At 45.2% G+C, this 20,771-nt stretch overlaps 1 protein-coding gene across 2 annotated transcripts in view; it reads right to left on the bottom strand.

Annotated features, from left to right (window-relative positions):
* Positions 1-20,771, bottom strand: part of BLZF1 (basic leucine zipper nuclear factor 1) — a 79,276-nt gene that overhangs the window by 9,885 nt on the left and 48,620 nt on the right. For both annotated transcript variants that reach the window (XM_085622988.1, XM_085622989.1), the window contains exons 5-7: positions 18,768-18,967; positions 17,926-18,054; positions 3,651-3,870 (exon numbers count right to left, since the gene is read on the bottom strand). In XM_085622988.1, coding sequence (XP_085479114.1) covers positions 3,651-3,870; positions 17,926-18,054; positions 18,768-18,967 — 549 coding nt within the window. The remainder of the gene's footprint in view (positions 1-3,650; positions 3,871-17,925; positions 18,055-18,767; positions 18,968-20,771) is intronic.

Here is a 20,771-nt window from a genome sequence, read left to right on the forward strand (position 1 = left end):
GTGAAGCCAGCTGTTATACCATTACAATCCCTTGAATACCAAATTAAAGGACACCACACCAGGTATATATAAAATTAGAATGTATTTATTCTAACATATACCCTCAGCACTCTTTATGAGTTCAGAGGTCTAAGTACAAACAATTTCTTAAGTAGCATACGTTAAGTTACACAGGAAAATACAGTTAGGCCCAGGGGCCACGCAAACCATATACTAAGAAAGTGGTATAAGTACCACGTCACGAACAGGGAGTTGGCCTAGGGAATCGCTGGGGCTACACTACCCTACCAATGGTTAGGAAGTGGGAGTCCCACGGGAAGCGTGTGCAGTGTGGAAACACACACGCGGATTACATTAAAGTCAATAGGAATGTAGGAGTTAGAAATAGGGAGAATAAGGACACTTCCGAAGTAACTAGGAGGAAGCAACTAAAGACTTAGACACTTGGATAGTCAATATCCACTGGAGAACCGGAGTACTCACGTTACCTCACCCACAGGAGACGGGTGCATAGGTGTGAAGATGTGTCGGGTGTCGTCGCTGGATCCTATGGATGCCTGAAGAACAGATGCTGGCAGGCGGCCAGGAGGAAGATTTCCGGTGGACCCAAGGATGGATCTTGAAGGAAGAACACCTGCAAGCAGAGGGGACAAAGTCTGGGTCACTAGCCAGTGACCGGGTGGAACCAGGAAGGAACCAAGCCATGTCGTGCAGGATACAGGTGATGTCTTGAACCTTGTCTCTGCAGCCACGTGGACCAGGAGGCGTCGAGGACGACCAGAACCAGGATACGAGCTGTCCCACGAAGGATCTTGCTGATGGCGGAGTCGACGTCCCGATTGGAGTCAACAAGCCTTGGCAAAGGCAACCCACGCGGAAATCGAAATTTGCTTCAGGTGCAGACCAGGAAGGTCTGAGGTGCTTCTCTTTCACAGGGAAGCAGGAGCCAGTCTGAAGGAGCCAAACCAGCGGTGGAAAGTTAAGGGTTCGTCGCCACTGAGGCTACTAGCCAATGGGTCAGCAACCGGACAGACGCGTCGAGCAGGAAAATGCAGAAGGGCCCCACGCAGAACTCGTGGAGTGTGGAGGGCTAATCTTCGGTGCAGATGGTGCTCGGGGTTGGGGCTTTTCAATCCCTAGAGCACAACTTCGAGGATGCCTCAGAAGCTGCGCTGGAAGCTACTCGCCAAATTTCCCAGGTAGCCGGTCCCACGTCTCTCGTCGCCTCCACGGATCTCAGCTCTGCTGTGGATGTGGATGTGGATCAGGGTCGGAGAAGTCTGGAAGTCAAGGCGCTGGTCGGGCTCTGCAGTCGGTTCCTCGTAGAACTTGGGCAAAGCAAACGGCAGGTCGCTTGTTGGTGCCTGTTTGTACAGGGTGGCCACTCCTTGGCCACAAGGGAGTTTCTTCAGTCTTCTTGTCGTCGAATGTCGAAGGTCCAGAGTTTCGTGTCTAGTTTCAGTTCAGGATAATCTAATCTCCTAGGGACTCAGCTCCCACTCTTATACTAATCTGGGGGGCTGGATTACCTGCTAGGTCCCTCCTATGGGTGGGACCAGGGAGGGGGGTGGTTACACCCCCTTCCCTTTGTCCAGTTTCGCGCCAGGGCTGGGGCTGGAGTGCCCCAGCACCGGTTTGAACCGGGCTATGCATGGGACACCTTGTGTGCCCCAGACAGTGTCTCGTTTCTTTCATCCCTCCCTGCCCCAATACACTAAGTCCTGTCTGGGGTGGTGCTAGCACCTCCCAAGGCAGGAAACCTATTGTACAAGCCTCCCTCGCTGGAAGGACTCCCAGCAGCAGGAGGTCAGACTTGTGTCCGTGGCAGCATCATCCATTTTGTGATGCTGGGGCTCTGGTTAACTTTAACCGGGTAAGTAGGATTTTAACATGTCTTCTCCCTCTAGAAGGAGGGAATACTATCCTCATCACCTGAAATGGTGTGGGGGTAGTATTCCAAAGTGTTAGACACCTTACACAACATGTTTTGATAAAGCCAAACCATAGTTACCATAACCGCGAGGATTATAAGGCACTTTAAGAGTATATGGTAGGCGATATCATAGAACAGCTATAAGGACATGGTTCCGAAAGCTGCAGACAGGCTCAGCTCACGCTAGAGCATCATCTCACATGTTACCAAGCACTCTGCCTCCAGGATTGTTAAGGCCTGCCATAGGAGTGGCGTACAGGTTACCCATGTGTCTACATATAAGGTAGGTATAGGAATTCTATACCTAAGCAAGGGGTGATTACACGACCTTGCCCCAGCTGAGTGATCAGCCAGTTGTGTCATGATGGGAGGCCAGCCAGGGGTGGCATAATACATGGTGCAGCCCCTGGTAGGCCTAGGGTACACCTAGGCCCTGGGTACCTAAGGTACACTGTACAGGGACCCAAAAGGTGATCCTTACCAATTGGGTTATGTACCTAAAGTACATAGTAGGAATTTAGAGAGAGAACAGCTGGGCTGTGGGTCTGATTAGCAGGCCCACAGCCACATCTAAGTCAAAAACCAGTAAAGCAAAAGCAAAAAGTGGGGGTGACCATAGGAAGCAGACCCTACTCTCCTACACTGTTTACTAAGTATCATCAGTAAACAGTTCTGTTAAGTTGAGCCATCATTTACTGTACCATTCAGTTGGTTTGCCCACAGGGCCAAGACACTTCTATCCAAGGTATCTATGCACTTAACGAATGTCACTTGCATTCATTCGTGTGTTCCTTGCCTTTCCCGGAGCCTTCAAAACAAGGCTCCAAACAAGCACCAAGAATACACTCCAATAATGCTTTCGCCGTAGCTATTATTTTAACACCAGAACCTTAAAGCAAGCACCATCACATATCTTTCAGCTGCTGACAAAAGCCCTGACTTTCCACTTCCGGAAACAACACCGCCATTCCCCTTACTCTACTACTCCATCCTCCACCCATTTATATGCTTGGAGTCCCTGAAAACATCGTCATTGATGCAATGGACACTCAGGGTCCATGTTACAAACATCATCGCCTAAACAGAGATCAAGGGATTACAGGCAACCACCATCACACACACATTCTTCTCGACCCCCAACGGGTGCTCACCTTTGGGGCAAACAAGCTTTTTTGAACTATGAGGCCTGCTGTATAAAAATATGCAACACATGCAAGAAGCATGCACTGCTTTTGAACATTTCAATAAGTGACCACAATATACCTCTAGCATGCAGTCTTGATTTCTTTACACCCACTACAGGACTAAAAGCCCACTCACTGGCTACCCGACGCTCTCAAGGTGAGCCCTGCAATCTCGTACCAGGTCCTGGCCCATGCTGCACAAAGCCCCCCAACCAAATGCAATACACTTGAGATGTTCCTCTGCTTTAAGCCTCTCTTCCTCACTTGTCCTGTCCTTAACCATGACACCCATGTTAGCTTGTACAAACAACAAATCACCTGGTGGGTGCTGAACCAGAGCCATGCCATCTCCTGAGGGCAGCAAGTCTGGGAGTGGTGCGATATCAGTCACTCAAGGTAGCTCAGAAAACTTTGCCAGCGCAACATGTGGGTAGCTCTCACGCAGTACAAGGCTACACCAGTAACAGGCATACACTACACAAATAACAGTAACAAAACATAATATTTAATATTAGTTTACTCAAGAGTTTTACCTTTTCAGCCATCTTCTCTGCTGGAGTGCTGCAAAATTCTGTTGTACAAGGGGGAACTTTTGCACTGCTGGAGTCGATGCTTCCAAGTAGGTGAGAGTTCACTGCTTTAGCCAGACTATGATTTGCAGATGCTAAATCAGCAGTACTGTAAGGTTGAGTGTGAGGATGGTAGGTTTGCTCCCTGCCCCACTGTAGAGAAAGTAACAGCTGTTCCAACAGTCTGCGGAAGAACAAACATATCAGTCTGAATGATACATGAACAGGCTCTGCTGCACAATCAGAGCATTCTAAAAAACACATACAGTATTACAATTAATTCTGGTTACCACAAATCTAAAGCTTAATTTTTATGGCAGTGCCTGGTTTACTGGTCATACTGTTGAGTACCATCAACCTGCTACAGACTCACTCTTCCTTCTTCATTGTAGTACATTCATTGCTTTATTATCTGACAAGAGCCTACATATTTTTCAAATATTTGACACTTCCTCCAGAGGATGGTCCCATTCACTTTTCAGGCGTTTGGGAACAGAAACATTGACGCAACGATCACCACAATAACTTCACTATAAGGAATTGTATACTACTTGTCTCAACTTTCTCTTTCTATAAGGAGGACTATACTATTGGGTGATCCCTGTGTCACCTCAGATCACCATTTTTAGGACTTTCACATACTGATCCAAGTGTTACTGCGGGAAAGTAAGATTCATTCGTTTAGTGGTTCTGACCCTTTGTTTATAATGATTTCTTTATGTGTGATTTTCTAGATGTAAATAATATATTGTACTGGATTCCTATACATCTAGAAGTACACCTGACATCTGATATAATCTAACCCGTTCTGCCATTTATTGCAGTTAGGTTAGCAGATATATTATTTACTGCTATTCCACAAGTAAAAGATTGTACAAATGTTTTCCTTCAGAGGATACTTTTGTGTATTCAGGTTTATACCCAGTCTCCTGGGGTTTGTTTACTGGGTTGTCCTAGTGTGTTGTGTTTAACATTGGAAGAAATCAAGAATAAGCATTGTTTAATCATGAAAACTGTCCTTTTCCAAAGGAAGCAAACAATGATAACGCTCTATATATTCTGAATGCCACTAAACAAGGAAGCTATTTAAAATACAGCATCATAAAACTGGAACACCTTAAAGCCTCAGCAAGACAGAAGAGAAAGCATGAAAGTTGCACATGGTTAATGCAGCTTGTGAACCTATTGGTTACTGGCAACAATGGTTGTCAGTCAGAGGAGAGTATTGGTATCACAGTGCAATCCTTAAAGATGCTCAACCACCCATTCTGAAATACTAGATTATTGGCTTGTCTAAATGCTTGTGGTTGAAAGATGGGCCAATCCATGCTAAGAGAGCCATTCATTTCGCATGCAGTCACTAGGGCCAGTGAACTGGATTTGGTAATTCACTGCCAACCAGTGGAGATCGCAAAGTTTGTAGTTAAATGTTTGAGGGAGTTACCTTGCAAGCGTTCGTAAGACTGTATTGTAAATAAGCTAAAGTCTCTTCACAAGACTTGGTGAAGGAAGCTCTGAATGATAGATATTCCCACCAATCGGTATCAGGAAGATCCCCCCGCAACTTGCTCTGGCTTCCTTTAACTGGAAATATAGATGTCAGAGTAGTTTAGTAAGTCAGCTTAACGACATTTGAACACTTGTACCCTTTTTTGAGCATAACATATTTACCGTTAAGACTTTACCTTGTGGTGTAATCAAATCAATCAATCATTCAGGGGTCTGTAATGCATGGCTACTCACCCAAGAGGGTCTCAAGGAGTGCAATGGGTGGATAGGAATGTTGCGTTGCAGTGCAACAGGTCAGAGTGAAGGCCACATGCAGAACAGCAACACAAAAAGATTGAATAATAAGGAAACAGTATGTTTGTGTTTTGGCATTGACCTTTCAGTATTTCGCGGTTTTTCCTCTAGTATCACAGCTTTATCTGGTTGCCAAAGACTTTCATGGCCCCATGTTCTGTGTGACCATCCTCCAGCGACTTTACATTTCACTGCATCTCCATTTGCAGCGCCTTTGCTTACAATTCCCTTTCTTTCTTGGTTCTGGCGTAGTTTGATCTGATGGTGATTGCAGGTTGGGCCCCCTGGCATCATTTTTGGGGACTGGTACTTATTTTTCCTTAAGGGACTTTGATTCAAGGCAAGAGGGAGAAAAACACAAAAGTGGGACAGAAGAAAAACCAGAAACAAGGAAACACAGTGACAAAGCAAAGAAAAACAATCTGCAAGCGTGAGATAAAAAGACAGGGAGTGTCTGGTGCTGGAATAAAGAGGCAAGAGATAGAATCAAGACACATGCAAGACTTCCACCAGATGCTAATGAGCTGTTGAGAATCGAGTACCAGAGCTATCATCGTAGTCTGTGGCTCATGCCAAGTATCACTAGGTACTCACCTGAGATCCCACTGAGTTCTATAACTCCCTTCAGTGATATGCTGGGTAGGGCGAGAGTAGCGGACTGGGCGGCAGCAGGAGTGGACACTGTAAACACTGTTCCAGGATGGGGCAATTTAATCCTATGATCAACTACAGCAAGAATGCGAACTCCCAGCAGGTCATTTCCTGGCTTATGGGAGTTTGTTGGCTGCTTTGGCGAGGCTGTGGGACATTATGGGCACTGAACCCGAACAGCAGAATTTAGTACATATGTTATATATAATAGGTAGTGGTTGCAAACTCATTACTTAGCTGGTCCGCGCTTCAGCGTCCAGCAATCATGACCCCCTAGCTGTGGTTTGCCGGAGTTGGGAGAGGGATATAGGAAGGGAACTCAATCAGAAAGAATAGAAGAGGACACAAGTCTATCCCAAGTGGTTGTCAAGGAAGGGAAAGTTCCAGTATATCCAACAATTTGTCCTTCACGGGGCATACCTCACCCCAGCTGCGCTTCACAAAATATTTGACTCCTCCTCTTCTTGCTCTAGATGCAAGCAAGTAGGAGCTGACACAGTGCACATGTTTTGGAGATGCCCAGAGACTTCAACACTATGGGCAACGGTCTAGGCTGCGACCACGGAAGTGACTGGCCGTGAAGGGGTGTTCATGGTAAAAGGCCCTTTGCTGGGACTGTTCAAATGCCCAAAGATCACAAACGCTGTCTATCGGTTCACAGATTTGGCATCACTAGTTGATCGTAGACTTATCGCCATTTCCACGAGCGAGAAGCCTAGAGACACGCCCATCTCTGTTGGCCACACCCCCCTCCGACACCCAAGCTCCTACTATAAAACCATGAATCCATGCCGGAGGCGCAGCGGACGGGCGCAGCGGACGCGACGATGGCGCGCCGAAACCGCGCCAAAGGGGTGCCAGTCTGCGCCAGTCCGCGCCTGACCCGCGCCCAGGGCCCAAACTCCTAGCCAGCCACCACACCATCCTAGTAAGTCAATGAAATACTCTTCCTCCGATCTGTTAGAGATTAAAAACACCATGCTTCGGCAGGACTGCCCACATCTTAACCTAGACAAGTATTCCAACGTGATTCATATAGCCTGCCCTAAATGCAATTTTAAACTCAATCATTCCCTTACTCAGATACCTCTAACTCCAGGGGCACCATGTAATGAGACCACACGCATTAAGTGCGCACTAGTGAACGCTAGATCTATGTGTAAACATAGAGAAGAGGTGGCCGAACTAATATCAGCACACAAATTGGATATCCTGTTTATAACAGAAACATGGGCCGATTTGGCCTCTGACCCCGATCTGGTGACAGCCGTCCCTGAGGGCTATTATATTGTCAGACAAGATAGACCGGCTGGAAAAAAAGGGGACGGCCTTGCCATAATTCTACGGCTAAACCTAGCAGTAAAAACCGGAACCTCAGATACCATCCCTGCTGAAACATTATCCTTTTCTATCACGCTTTCCCCCACCCAAATGTTCAATGGGGTTCTGTTCTATCGTCCCCCAGCGTCCCGAACACCTTTTCTCCAATCCATTAGCACTTTATTAGAAACAGTGCCAGAAGTCTCTGACTTCACAATACTTGGAGATTTTAACTTTCATTTAGAAAATACATTAGACAAAGATACTCTGAGCCTGATTGAGGATTTCAAAGCCGTTGGCCTAAACCAGTTGGTTACTTCACCCACGTACAAAGCAGGTCACGTCCTTGACGGATTATTCACGAATAACCCGGCCATTACCCCCCCTACTGTTATTCCCATTGTATGGTCAGATCATGCAGTGGTGGTTTTCCACGCCTGTGTCAAGAAACACAAAAATCAACCCTCGGCAAAAAAGCAACAGAGGCCCAGTAGGGATTGGAAAAACATAGATATGAATATACTAGCCGAGAATCTTGAAAATACTAAACCATCCAAAGTGTCAGACCCGCAACTAGCAGCAAATAACTACAACCAATGGCTTACAGACACCTTTAATCAAGTAGCGCCTCTAAAGAGAGTGCGGTTAAATCGTCCAACACCATCAGCCCCTTGGTTCTCTGAACTGCTAAGAATAGAAAGACAGAAATGCCGCAATCTAGAAAGGCGCTGGCGAGTTAAATATGACAACAACGACAAAGAAAGATACAAACAGGCGCTATCAGGCTACAGGAAGATGCTAAGACTGGAAAAAAGCAAATATTTCTGTGAACAGATAGAAAAAGCACAGAACTCCAGTAAGCAACTATACCAGGTAGTGGCTACACTAACAACTATACCAACAGCCAATACTACGGAGACTACCCAAGACTTCTGTAATCAAATGGCTGACTTTTTCAGAACCAAGGTCACAGAAATCTTTGATAAATTTAATAACATCAAGACTGGGGAACTTTCAGATAGCACCAAGAACGTACAACTCACATCCTCCTCTCTGAATGAATTTCTCCCTCCATCTCTATCAGAAATAAAAGATCTCATTAAAACAACTATGTCAGGTTCCCCTCTGGATCCTTGCCCACCAACCATCATCAAATTAACATCTGATGTGGTAGCACCAATCCTGGAGAACATCTGCAGTACCATCTGTGAATCAGGAAACTATCCTCAAAGTTGGAAAACTGCTATAATAAAGCCACTTCTAAAGAAACCTACCCTTAACACCTTGGAATTAAAAAGTTATCGCCCTATAGCAGCCCTTCCTTATCCATCAAAAATACTTGAAAAAGTTATAAACAAACAGTTGGCTAGCTATATTGATCATAACAACCTGTTAGATAACACCCAGTTTGGGTTCAGGAAAGGACATGGAACGGAGACGGCGCTCATCAAGGCTTCTGAAGAGATCAGACAGATCATGGACCAGGGTGGCTCGGCTGTTCTGATCTTGCTTGATCTCTCGGCAGCCTTTGACACGGTCGATCACAACATCTTGATCGACCGTGTCACAGCCATGGGCATAAAGGGCAAGGCTGCGGAGCTTCTGGCTTCTTTCCTGGCTAACAGAGAACAGTCAGTAAAGATGGGGAATTTCTATTCACCAACGTTTGTGCTGCCTTGCGGAGTCCCCCAGGGATCCTCGCTGAGTCCGACACTTTTTAACATCTATGTGTCGGACTTGGCGAGGGTCATTAAAACCCACGGAATGGGAGTGACTTCGTACGCCGACGATACCCAGTTGGTGTTGGCAGTGCACAAAAACGGGACCGAAGTGGCAGCCAACTTTCAGACGGGCATGGGAGCCATCAGTCATTGGATGGACAGTAATTGTCTAAAGCTGAACACCGATAAGACCGAGGTAATGGTGTTTGGAGACCTAAAACCATCTTGGTCTCCGATCTGGTGGCCACCGGAAATGGGCAACCCACCCATCCCAGTCTCAAAGGTCAGAAACCTAGGAGTGTTGTTTGACAACAAACTAAGTTTCACTAATCATGCCAATGCAGTAGTCTCCTCTTCCTTTTTTACGCTACGGAAAGTGAAAAAGTTACTACCTTACCTTCCCCTGTCTGCAGGGAAAACCCTGATGTCCTCCTTGGTGCTATCCAAGGTGGACTACTGTAATGGGCTTCTGCTGAATGCTCAGGAGCAGGTCTTCAAAAAGTTACAAATGGTGCAGAACGCCGCTGCACGAATCTTGACCAAAACTCCCAAGTTCGCGCCTATTTCATCCGTCGTCTACCAACTGCACTGGCTCCCAGTAAAAAAAAGAACAAAATTCAAGGCTTTGTGTATTATATACAAGGCACTGAATAGCCAAGGACCCGACTTTTTTAGGGAATCACTGCAGCTGTATGTTCCCAAGAGAGCGTTAAGATCTGCCTCATCCGCATCTCTATGCATTCAACGAGTGAGAACAGTCACTTGGGGAGACAGACGTTTCTTGGTAGCTGCCTCGAGGCTCTGGAACTCCTTGCCCCATCACATAAAAAACAGCTCTTCACTGCTGTTCTTCAGAAAGCAAGTGAAGACTTGGTTATTCACTCAATAATGCACAGGAAGTGCCTCTCTGTCTGCCCAGCGCCGAGACACCATTCGTGGTATTTGTTCGCGCTCTAAAAGTTTAGAAAATAAATAAATAAATATCCTGAAGGCACAGACATTACCAAGTAGAGCCCATTGGTGTAAGGCAACACTTAAGTGGGGTGGGCGACGGCTGCGGCTCTTAGGTGAGGAGGCTTGTGGATTGCGCAAGCACCATATAGCAGCAGACGGGGCAGCACTGTTGAGAGATCTGCAGGCATATAGTTATGATCTGGTTGGTCAGCACGAATGCTCATGCTTGGCAACGTGTAATCTCTCATGGGTCAACCACACAGCAAACTCTTACTTTCACTATTTATTGTCTGTCTGCCCGTATCTGATTGTAGAGTAGGTAATGGCACCTCCATATCACAAGTACCGATACGCCTGTGTATTGATATAATGCTGCCTAAATGAATCTGTGTACTATATTATGCTCTGGTGAGGATTAAATGGCTCTGTGATGGAAAGGACGCATACCAACACTAGCAATAATGTTGCATACACTGACGCCACCTCATTAACTCCTATGTTTAAATGTTTCTTTTGGCTTTCTCATGTTCGAAACAGTGTTGTAAATGGCAGTCTTGCGCTGGGACCACCTTATTTGTTTTTCTTCATGATCAATCCTGAAGCTGATGTGATGCACTTACATGTGATGTGTACAATGCAAATAAAATCGGTTCCCAAAAAAGATGGAACCAAGACTATGCAACCTTTTAATTTGACACCCTGACTTTGGAAATCACCATTTGCGGGCTTCTGAACAAAACTGTGGACCCAGCGCTTATTCTTTCACAAATTAAGCACTTGATTATGACACACACTAGAAAGTCTCCAACTCCTCATACTTTTCTTTCTTAAATGTTCTCACTTTGTTTGCTTTATTTAGCTGCTGGCAGTCTGCTTCAAGCTGTGCTCTCCAGGCCTAAACACAGCATTAAAATGTTACCAGACCTGCAGGTCTAGTGACTTTAATAATCTACATGACCTAACTGTAATTCTCTTGACCCATAACCGGGTTTTAGTCTTAAATTTGTGACCCTGGGCAAATATTTTATTTGATTGAGCGGTCTTTTTCTTCATTATCACACATGAAGGCACCTTCAAGTATAGGAGTTAAACAGGTCTGCTGTACAAAAAAAATATATTTTGTTTTATTTAATAGGCTAAACGTTTGCTCCATGCATAATAAGAATATGTCCCACATCTTGGGCACACATGAACCCTGACTTGCCTCTTACTTTATTAACAGCATTGCCATTAGGGTGAGGGGAGGAATGTTTCTCAATTTAGGAGCAAAAATCTCCCTTTTAATAAATGTACAATTAAAGCATGATGTGGTAGTGCACGGTCATTTACAGTCACCACATATTCTCTTGAAAAGGCTATAAAATTGGCCATTGATATACCGTTTTATGGATAAAACTACACAAAAATTCCAAACGGTACGGTTTAGAATTAGGGCTTCTGGAAATATTTATAATTCGCATATCAACAAGCAAAGCGTTTTGATTTGTTCCGATCCTATTAAAATCTTTGTTTTCAGCACACTTCTGAATAACAAAAATAAGTGCTTCCCTAATTGTTGATATATTTTGAAATATTTGCACTGACCATTTACAAGCTATTTAAATGTGTGTTAGGAAAAACTGACATCCTACAGCCTTTCATTTCATAAAGAATGTCCGCCAGTTCACTTTACAATGTCGGCTAACTTTTATGTCAGCGAAAGAAGAGTAAACACCAATCTTCAGGATAAAATTGTATAAATGTGTGAGAAGACTCAAGCTGACATTGGACAGCTGTCTTTCAACACAAATGTGACCGGATAAAACAAGATTTAAATGAATCTTTATTGCTCAATCACTTTCTGAAGGAACAGAACACCGGTTATTTGCCTGCTCAAGCTCTCTCGCCAGAACTGCCAGTAGCCCCTAAAATTAGCATGCCCTGATAAAATCTGACTCGCCATAGCGAGTACATTTTGAGAGGCCTGGCTTTCTTCAACTAATCCCCACACATTTTGCAGGCTATCAACTCAGACCACTTTACATGTTGTATTCCAGTTCACTGTTGTCCCCAACAATGTGAGAAAAAAGTTGGAGGAGCCTCACTGCAGGAGCAGTCACCTACCCCATCTTTTTTATTTCTACTCTGTCCTTGGCCGAGGAGTAGAGCAAAAGAGCAGCACACGCCCCATTACAATTAGGCAAGGCAGGGAGGAGGCACCCATACGGTGTACAATGTTTTCTAACATCTCCTGATATTTTTGATCACTGGAAGACATTAAAGTGGACTGTGCAACAGATGCCAATCTATGACACTTTCATAGTACTGAGTATGTTGCATAAAGCAAATGTTTTACAAGCATCGCCTTTGTAAGCAACAACTGCAGAATGTAAAACAAATATGGTGCCAAAGCAGCATAGGCTAAGAAACCATCCACTGACATTGGAGAAGCAAAGAGTAGGGTAGTGGTCAAATGCCCACCGCCACATTTTAGAAGGGTGGGAGAATAGTGGTGATGAAAGAGCCACCCACTTGGCAAAGCCCTTGGGCAAGGTAGATCATGGACGTGTACCTCCAGCATTTGGGCAAGGTGGCAGGGTAGAAGGTAAAGAGGCAGAAAAGTGCCTCAACTCTTGGCAAAAGGCATCGGGGTGGAAGTACACAACATAACCCCTTGCTCATGGGCAAGGCAGGGGAACAAATAAACCCTAGAGTCCGCGGTGGGTGATGGGACTTGGTCCTTTATTTAAGGACTTTGTTTGTTTGAATATGCTGGTTGCTTGTCTTTGTGCCTCAGTTAGACTGTTATAGACCCGCGGACTCTTGTGTTGTTAAAGTCTGAGTGATTTGGGGATTGGTCCGCGCAGGTCTTTAAAATTTCCCTTTGACCCCCTAACCTATTGTTAATTCAAGAACAAATAAACCCACCCTCTCTTTCTCAAGGAAGGGGGATAGGCTAAAAAACTAAAAACAGCCTTTGGGAAAGGTGGAAGGACACCAATGCATCCTCTACCCATGGCAAGGTGCAGAGGAAAGGCAACCAAACCCCAGGCTACGGGCAAAACAGGATGTGTTGAATACTCCCACCTCCCTGTCCTCGGGACAAGGAGGGGGAAGTGGTTAATGTGTTTTTGGCAGATGCGAAAGTCAATAAAAAAAACAAAAAAAAACAAAAAAACCACACACACACACACACACACACTGCGATCTTTGATAAGACAGGGAAGAAATTAACACATCTATCACCCAACCACAGGACAAGGCAGGGAGAGTGAGGGGAAAACATCCTAATGGAAGTGCAGAACGAAATCAAATACATCATCTTCATCTTGGTGGTAGAGGTCAATAAACCTCCTCCCAGCCATTGAGCAGGGAGCGAATATCCAGAGTTAACTTTTCTGTCTTCCAATTTCCACTGAGTAATCTACAAAATGTACCTATTTCAGAGGATTGAACAAGGCAAATATGTACAAACCTCTCTGTTATTTGTGGTATAGTGCTGTGTACAGGTGCAGGGGAAGTGTTATTACACACATTTCCCCTTCTACAATGGCAGAAGGGCAGTGATTCTTAGCCCCCACTCAATCTTTCATCGAGGGATGGCACTGTAAGAAACAAATGCCACAGAAACCAACTGCTGCTTATATCATTTTTACAACTGCAAAAATGGGACAGAGCCAGCTGTTCATATATCGCTGTCCGCATTTGGCTGCAAAGTGGTTTGGGTCACAACCGAGAGAGTCGGCTAACAGCTGCTTTGACGCTCTGCTCAGTAATGCAAAAAGTGCACCAGAGGAGCGGGCCACTGTCCTGGTCCTCTTGGCCTGCAACATTTTCATTTCAGGCCCCAAGATGTCACTGATAGGCATCCTGTTCAAAATTGCAAACTGGTCACCTTGCTGGCTGTCCGCTGTCCAGAGCCTCCTTTCACAGTCCAAAAAAGAGACAGTCCAAAGGCCTGGGAATACCATCACCGCCCCAAACCCTGTTAACCTAAACTTGGGCCAACCCTCAGTGTGAGGATAAGAGATTCTAGCACTGTTGAGGTATCGTGTGAATGTCTCGTCCCCAACACACACACCCACACCAGACTGCTACTATACTAATTTAACTGTAATTCCCCCTCTGCCATACAATGTTGCCAACGTGAAACATGTTTTCACACATACAATATTACATTACAGAATCTACAAAATAGGACTTTGCAATTTGGAATTGGATGTGTGAAAATGTAGGACATTTGGAAGTGTGCATGGTAGGGTTATGAGATAAGATTAAAGACCACACATCAGTATACATACATTTAATCATCAGCTGTACATGTCATGGTAGTTCCGCAACGTGTTCGCTAATGAGATAAGATTAAAGATTACCCATGGATGTGATCAAACTGTTCTGGGACCAAACCATCCAACCTCTTAGATACAATACCCAACGTACTATCAGAGTGCTATATGAAAAAAATATCATAAAGTACTAGAACATTAGCTATGCATAACATATCAACCAAGCAATCATGCCTTAATAGTCAGAAGCTTTAACAAAATACCAATACCTCTCAGTGTCCTAGCAAGGGTCACATGAGCCTTAATGCAAGCAAGAAAAGACCCCAGTGGATAGTAATCCACAGCCATATTTAGGGATCAGTGAACACATCCACAAGTCAGGTCCCTGGGCTGCTTTACTTGTTATGGTCTATTATTAGTTACACCTTCGATACCTTTATACAAACAAAAACAACTGAACAGTTAACATCTCAATTAAGTGCCCCTCCATCTGTACAGTGACTCTTTTTATACACACCTTTTTAGGATTTGTGATGCAGCCCCTATTGACATGCCTGTAAATCTTAAATTCTCTTTCAATTTGTTTTTCTTAATGGCACACACAAACACACACGAAATGTCTCAGCATTCATAAAAATGAATGTAGATTACATAAAGAAGATAAGGTTCAAGTATCTAGCAGAAAATTTAACGGATGTGGGTGGTAACAGACCACCAGACTTGACACTTCAGAAATTATAATCATGTCGCAGGGCAGGCAGGGGTTACTTTACTACAACTGTATCAATTGGGGCGTTTTGCCTCTGTTGTACTGGAACCTCATAACTATAGGGCGCAAACGCAGCACTAAGTAGACCCCTTTAGCATATGATCCTTGAGGACGTTAGGCCTTAAAAACCAGGTCTTGCATGGGGAAGTAGTGTGCGGCTATCAATTCAGAACTCAATTAGTGTACTAGTAACGGTTAATAAACTGATTATTGAATAACAAAATTACTTTAAACTCTACATACATCAAACAGTTACTACACAAAGAATGACTTCAGATTCTATAAGATGGTATGACTAAATAGTGAATATTAACCACTTGCTCTTTATGCCCACTCAGCTGAGCTCACACACTTCAGGGAAATCCGGTCCGTGATGTGGTCGCGGGGAGCAGGAGTAGCCACGCGCCACTGGAAACAAACATTTCCAATGCAATAGGTCTCGCATTTACGAGACCTTTAGCTATTCGTATTGCAAAAGCCAATAGCTTAAATTCTTGCAAATGCGAGATCTATTGAATAGCGAATACATTTTGTTTCCAAGTGCCCCAATAGAGGCCATGCCCTTTCTTCAGGCGAGCTGTGTCTAAAGAAAGGGGTGTGGCCGCCATTAAAGTGAAAGCACAGTATGGTTTCTTTTTTATTACCAAAAAAGCATTAGTTTGAATAACAAATGCTTTTTTTGTAAAAATGCCACAAACAGCGCCTTCATTTTGATGGCGGCCACACCCCTTTCTTTAGACGCTCGTCCAAAGAAAGGGGCATGGCCTCTTAAGTGCAAACGCAGCATGGGGCGCTTGGAAACAACCCGAAAAATTATTTGCAAAGCAATATGTCTCGAAGGTTTAAGAAAAGGTGGCATTTGCGAGAGTTTAAGCTATTGCCATTTACAATGCCAATAGCTCAAACTCTCCTAAATGCAAGACCTATTGCATTGCAAAGAAGCGGCCGCCATTGTCCCGGCTGCTTGAAAGTGAATGTGCGCATGGCGCGCTGAATGTTGCTGCAAAGCACATCGTGCCTGCAGTAGGACAAAACTCAGTAAGAAAATAGTGCTTACAGACTAAATAACACAGACCGTGTAACAACAGAAGTAAAAGGGCCAGTCCTCATGGGAGGTTAAAAATGAAGACAAGGCGGTACTAAGGAGGGACTAACAAGCCGATTACCGAATCAGAATCCAGCATTTACAAAGGACAAAGACACAATCTAATGAAAAATATGGGCGAAGAGTGGGCAGAGCTTCAAGTCCATACTCTAATACAACATGCCTCCCAGGCTCGACCTAAAAAACATGCCAGTGAGGGCTGACTTATGCCATAGGACCCTCCGTATTTCTCTGTGCTCTTTGAACAGCGTCATGCCGGACCAAGTATCCCACCACCCAATACAGTGCCTATGAGGCCACCCACAAAGCAGTAGCAATCCCCGGAGAGTCAAAAGAGCATCCCGGGGCACAACACAGGGGTGTGATGGTGGGGGTCCATTGTTGGATTACAATTTTTATCAAGTGCCAATGCACCTGGATCCTTGGGTCCACTGGAGGTGAATGATGGAGGTTCCCAAGTGAAAGAGGAACTACCAGCAGTTTGAGGCTCTAAACCACTGCATTGGAGAGAATTTTGGCTCTGACTTCAGTGTGGGAGAGCTCAGTATATTCCCTATCAGGGTCTGTACAATAATGCTACAAAAGGAGAGGTGTCTTTATGTTTGGTGGTGGGGGGGGGGGGGGGGTATATTGGATTTTATATAGCGCGACCTCGACCCGAAGGTATTAGAACACTTTACATGCAGAATCACAGGATGTTGAGTGTCCCTGCCGAGACTCGAACCCGGTTGCCCAGCTTCAAGTTCGACCGCTCTTGCTTTTAGGCCACATCCTCTCACACCTCCTTACCTGGTGACTACACAAAACTGCCTGCAGCACACCTCTAGTGAAGAATACGACTAGAAGGAGCAAGGGCTGTCTCTCTCTGTACTTAAAACAGGGCTCCTGTCCTCCATCTCCACTCACTTCCAGTGGCCTAGCAAGGCGTCTAGTTTTGCACCAAATAACATCCCCCTCTTGCAGTCTCATCCACAAGCTTTCTTGCCAGCCGTACACTTACAGGATCCATGCACACAGTTAAGCAACACATACATACTGCATGCCCACTCACTCTACCATACTCATATAAAGGAAATGTACCTGGGCAACCCATGCTCCATATGGATGAAGAGAGGGGCCTGACTGGAAGACCTTTCAAAATGGGGAGACTAGTAGACAACTCTCCCACTGAAGGCAGCAGGGGAAAATGTGTGTTCCTTCTACTGTAAAAGTTGCGGTCACTAAAACCAGTTCTTCTCAGCCCAGTGATAAGACAGTAGACACTCTTAGAAAAGCTGGATACACTTGGTCTGTCCCTGCAGACCACAGAACCTCACTGTTCACAGAAGGCCTGGAGCAGGTACATAAATATCAGGTTAAAGGAGGTGAAAAATCAAAAACTACAGAAACATGCTGCGAGGGAAACGTGGGACGTGGGAGTATGCATTACTGAGGTATGTAGCGGGAATTGCCAAATCTACAAAGAACTTCACAAAAGCTCACATTTACCTACACATTTTATAACGTGTATATTCTACAAACGTGAAATAAAGGAAGAGAAAACAATATGAAACCACTAAAGAAAGTCAAGAAGCTGTATTACAACTTAAAATATGCAGAGGGGTCCAAAATATCACATGCAGGGCAACAGTAATACATTACAAAATCTTACTTGTGTGTTTCAGTCATCTCATTCCTAAATTGTTCACGTTCACTCAACAGATCTTGAATCGCCCCCTGAGCATCTCTTGTCTGGCGCTGTAGAACTGTCCTGGCATTGGTCAGCTCGTCGGCCATTACTCTGTTAATAAAATCAAAGGAAAATCTCACTGATAGCTCCCTAATTAATATTACTAATAATACACATTTTGTTTAGTGTAGATTCTTTCAAGTAAGCGGTATACTACCCTTCTTGAGTGTTTTGAGGAAGGGAAGCTAAGAGGCACCAAACTTCAGTTCTGCGCTATATCTGGTTAACTATCTCAACAAAATAAGTAGAGCATGTTGGCCTGAAAGTAGTAGATTATGCCAAAATGAGGAGCAGAGACCATGGTACATGGTTTGTAACAGAAGTTGGCCAACAATACTTATACAATACAGTCGTCAAATTACAAAGACTAGGAAACAAAGCCATTTGTAGCATTTCTTATTGCAACTGCATTAGTCTGACAAGTTGCCATTCTTAACCTGAGAACCATGGACACTGGTCATAGATTCCATTCAGAAAGGAGTTAGCATTAAAACTGTTTATTCCCCCATACAGAATGTTTCATCTCCAGCGTCCAACTCTACAGGTCCTCTCAAAATCAGATTTTTGGTAACCTTCTGCCCTCCTTAGACTTCATTATTGGCCATCTGCAGTGACATTCAAGCATCATGAGACGCATTACCGCTTATACTAAAAAGACTTGCCACAACAAACTTTATCACTTTGGCGAATAATCACCAATAGATTTGAAGTCCAGTGGAAGAGGTTAACTTTTTCATGGCCAAGAAAACTGAGGTACAACCCACCTGCTGGCCAGAAACTTGCTGCGCCATACGTCACACTGTATGGACATCCGCTCCAGCTGTTCTGAGAGCTGTGACATATTTCTCCCAAGGGCCTCGTTCTCCAGGATCAACTGATTTCTTTCTCGAGCCATGCGCTCAAAATGGTACTGCAGATCATCGCCCACAGATGCGACTAGCAGCTTTTTCAACTCACGATTCACCTGTAATTGCAGGAAACATTTGTTTAATAGGCCACCCCTTTCAAAACTTGAAATATTATCTATGTGGATCAAACAAAAAGCAATATTTTAAAGAAGAAGCCTACCTTTAAGCTCAGCCATTTCCCATATAGGACCATGAGCGCCAGATTCAAACCAGGATTTCAGGAAAACCAACGACTTTGTTATGTATAATAACACTATTATCTATAACTGTAATGCAGAAATTTGGCTTGGACCGGGTCCCCCAGAACCTATGCTGGGCATTAGAGTTTTAACTAAACCAACCTGTGGCTTGTAGGACAGTGCATGGGCACAGACAACATTTATAAAGATGATAAAATCACACACATTTTGGATTTACTCAGTGTTGAATTCATAATCTTCATAGTGCTATTGTCCTTTCTAGATTCTTGGTGACCAGGATACATTTTGGATGAGCACAAACCTGAGATGGAACCTAGGGACTACTAAAAATGTTTACAAGAATGCAGAGTATTCACCAAAAATGGCACTCTGCACAGTTTGTCTCAACACAGATCCAATAGGTCCCTTATGTGAGACACTTCCTGATTCTGAGTGCTAGAACGGCCTTGATCAAAAAGTGGAGGTGAAAAGAGTCTCTTACTGTAAGGTGAAATGTATAAATGTAGGATTGGGACACAGAGAGAGAACGTAAGTTTCAAGCTGTGAAAAGATGCCACCTCTAAACCGGACAACCTGCTTTAAAGAGGATATTCATGGAGGCGTGGCCAAGCAACATGGCCGACAGGACGCGAGCCCTCTAAGCTCCAGGCCGGGCTGCCAAATAATCCTAATTAATCCTGTCCAGTTGCACTCTTTGATGCCACCCTGCTTACCTTTGTGTTGCCCCCAATCAGGAGAGTTTACCTGGGGTGTCTGAGGCAAGTGGAAGACGTCCCACGGCAGCTGGGACGAGGCCTGGTCCATGAGGGGCGTCCCACTGCGAGACCGTGGTCCCTGACCCAGACCCTGCTGACGTCACTGCCTGTCGGTGAGCCCGGCCATGGGTGCTCCTCATCCGCCCTTCTTGGCCCAGGCCTGGACCTGACAGAGTGGGAAGATACCCGGCCGGAGCAGAGAATCCCTTGCGGGTTCTGCCGAGCGGACGCCCCGGGGCTGAGGAGGGCCCGATCGCCCCCCCCTGCTTGGAGCGGAGGGAGGAGGATTGTGAGCGGAGAGGGAAATCCCTCTGATGTGGCGTTGCCCATGAGGAAGGCTCCTCCTTGAAGCTGATCTGCGGCCCGGCCTCTGGAGATTGCCGGGTGACCATGGAACTTGCACGTGAGTGGGGGAGCCCTTGGAACCCGGGTTGTGGTCCAGAGAGAAGAAGTGTCACTCCTGAACGTTAGCAGGGTTCCTGGGGATAAAAAGAGGAAGCACCAGTGATGGAGGTGCAGAGGTGAGGGTGCAGAAGTGAGGGCACTGGGCGAGGGGAGACAAATCGGAGCAGACAGTCTCCTACGGACTTGATTGCCCCCCTCCCCCATTGACCCGGAGACTTAACAGTTTGAGGCTGCAACGTGTGGGAACCTTTATGTCTATACTCCTTTGTACCAGTTCCACCCTGTGGACTCCAGAACTGTGACGGACTGACCCCTGCGGCCGCAGAGGAGGACCGGGGCATGTGTTTGAACTGTGTGGGAGAAGCCATAGGTGGGGCCTCTCTGCGCGCGAGTGGTCTCCTCCAGTTGTAGATATATGGAAAAACCTAGTGGGAAATGTTGCACATGGACAGCCTTCCTCTCAACCCAAGCGACTGGTAGTATTGGAGGAACCGCAACAG

The sequence above is a fragment of the Triturus cristatus genome, chromosome 8 (assembly GCF_964204655.1).
Source record: "Triturus cristatus chromosome 8, aTriCri1.1, whole genome shotgun sequence".
NCBI classification, from domain to species: Eukaryota; Metazoa; Chordata; class Amphibia; order Caudata; family Salamandridae; genus Triturus; species Triturus cristatus.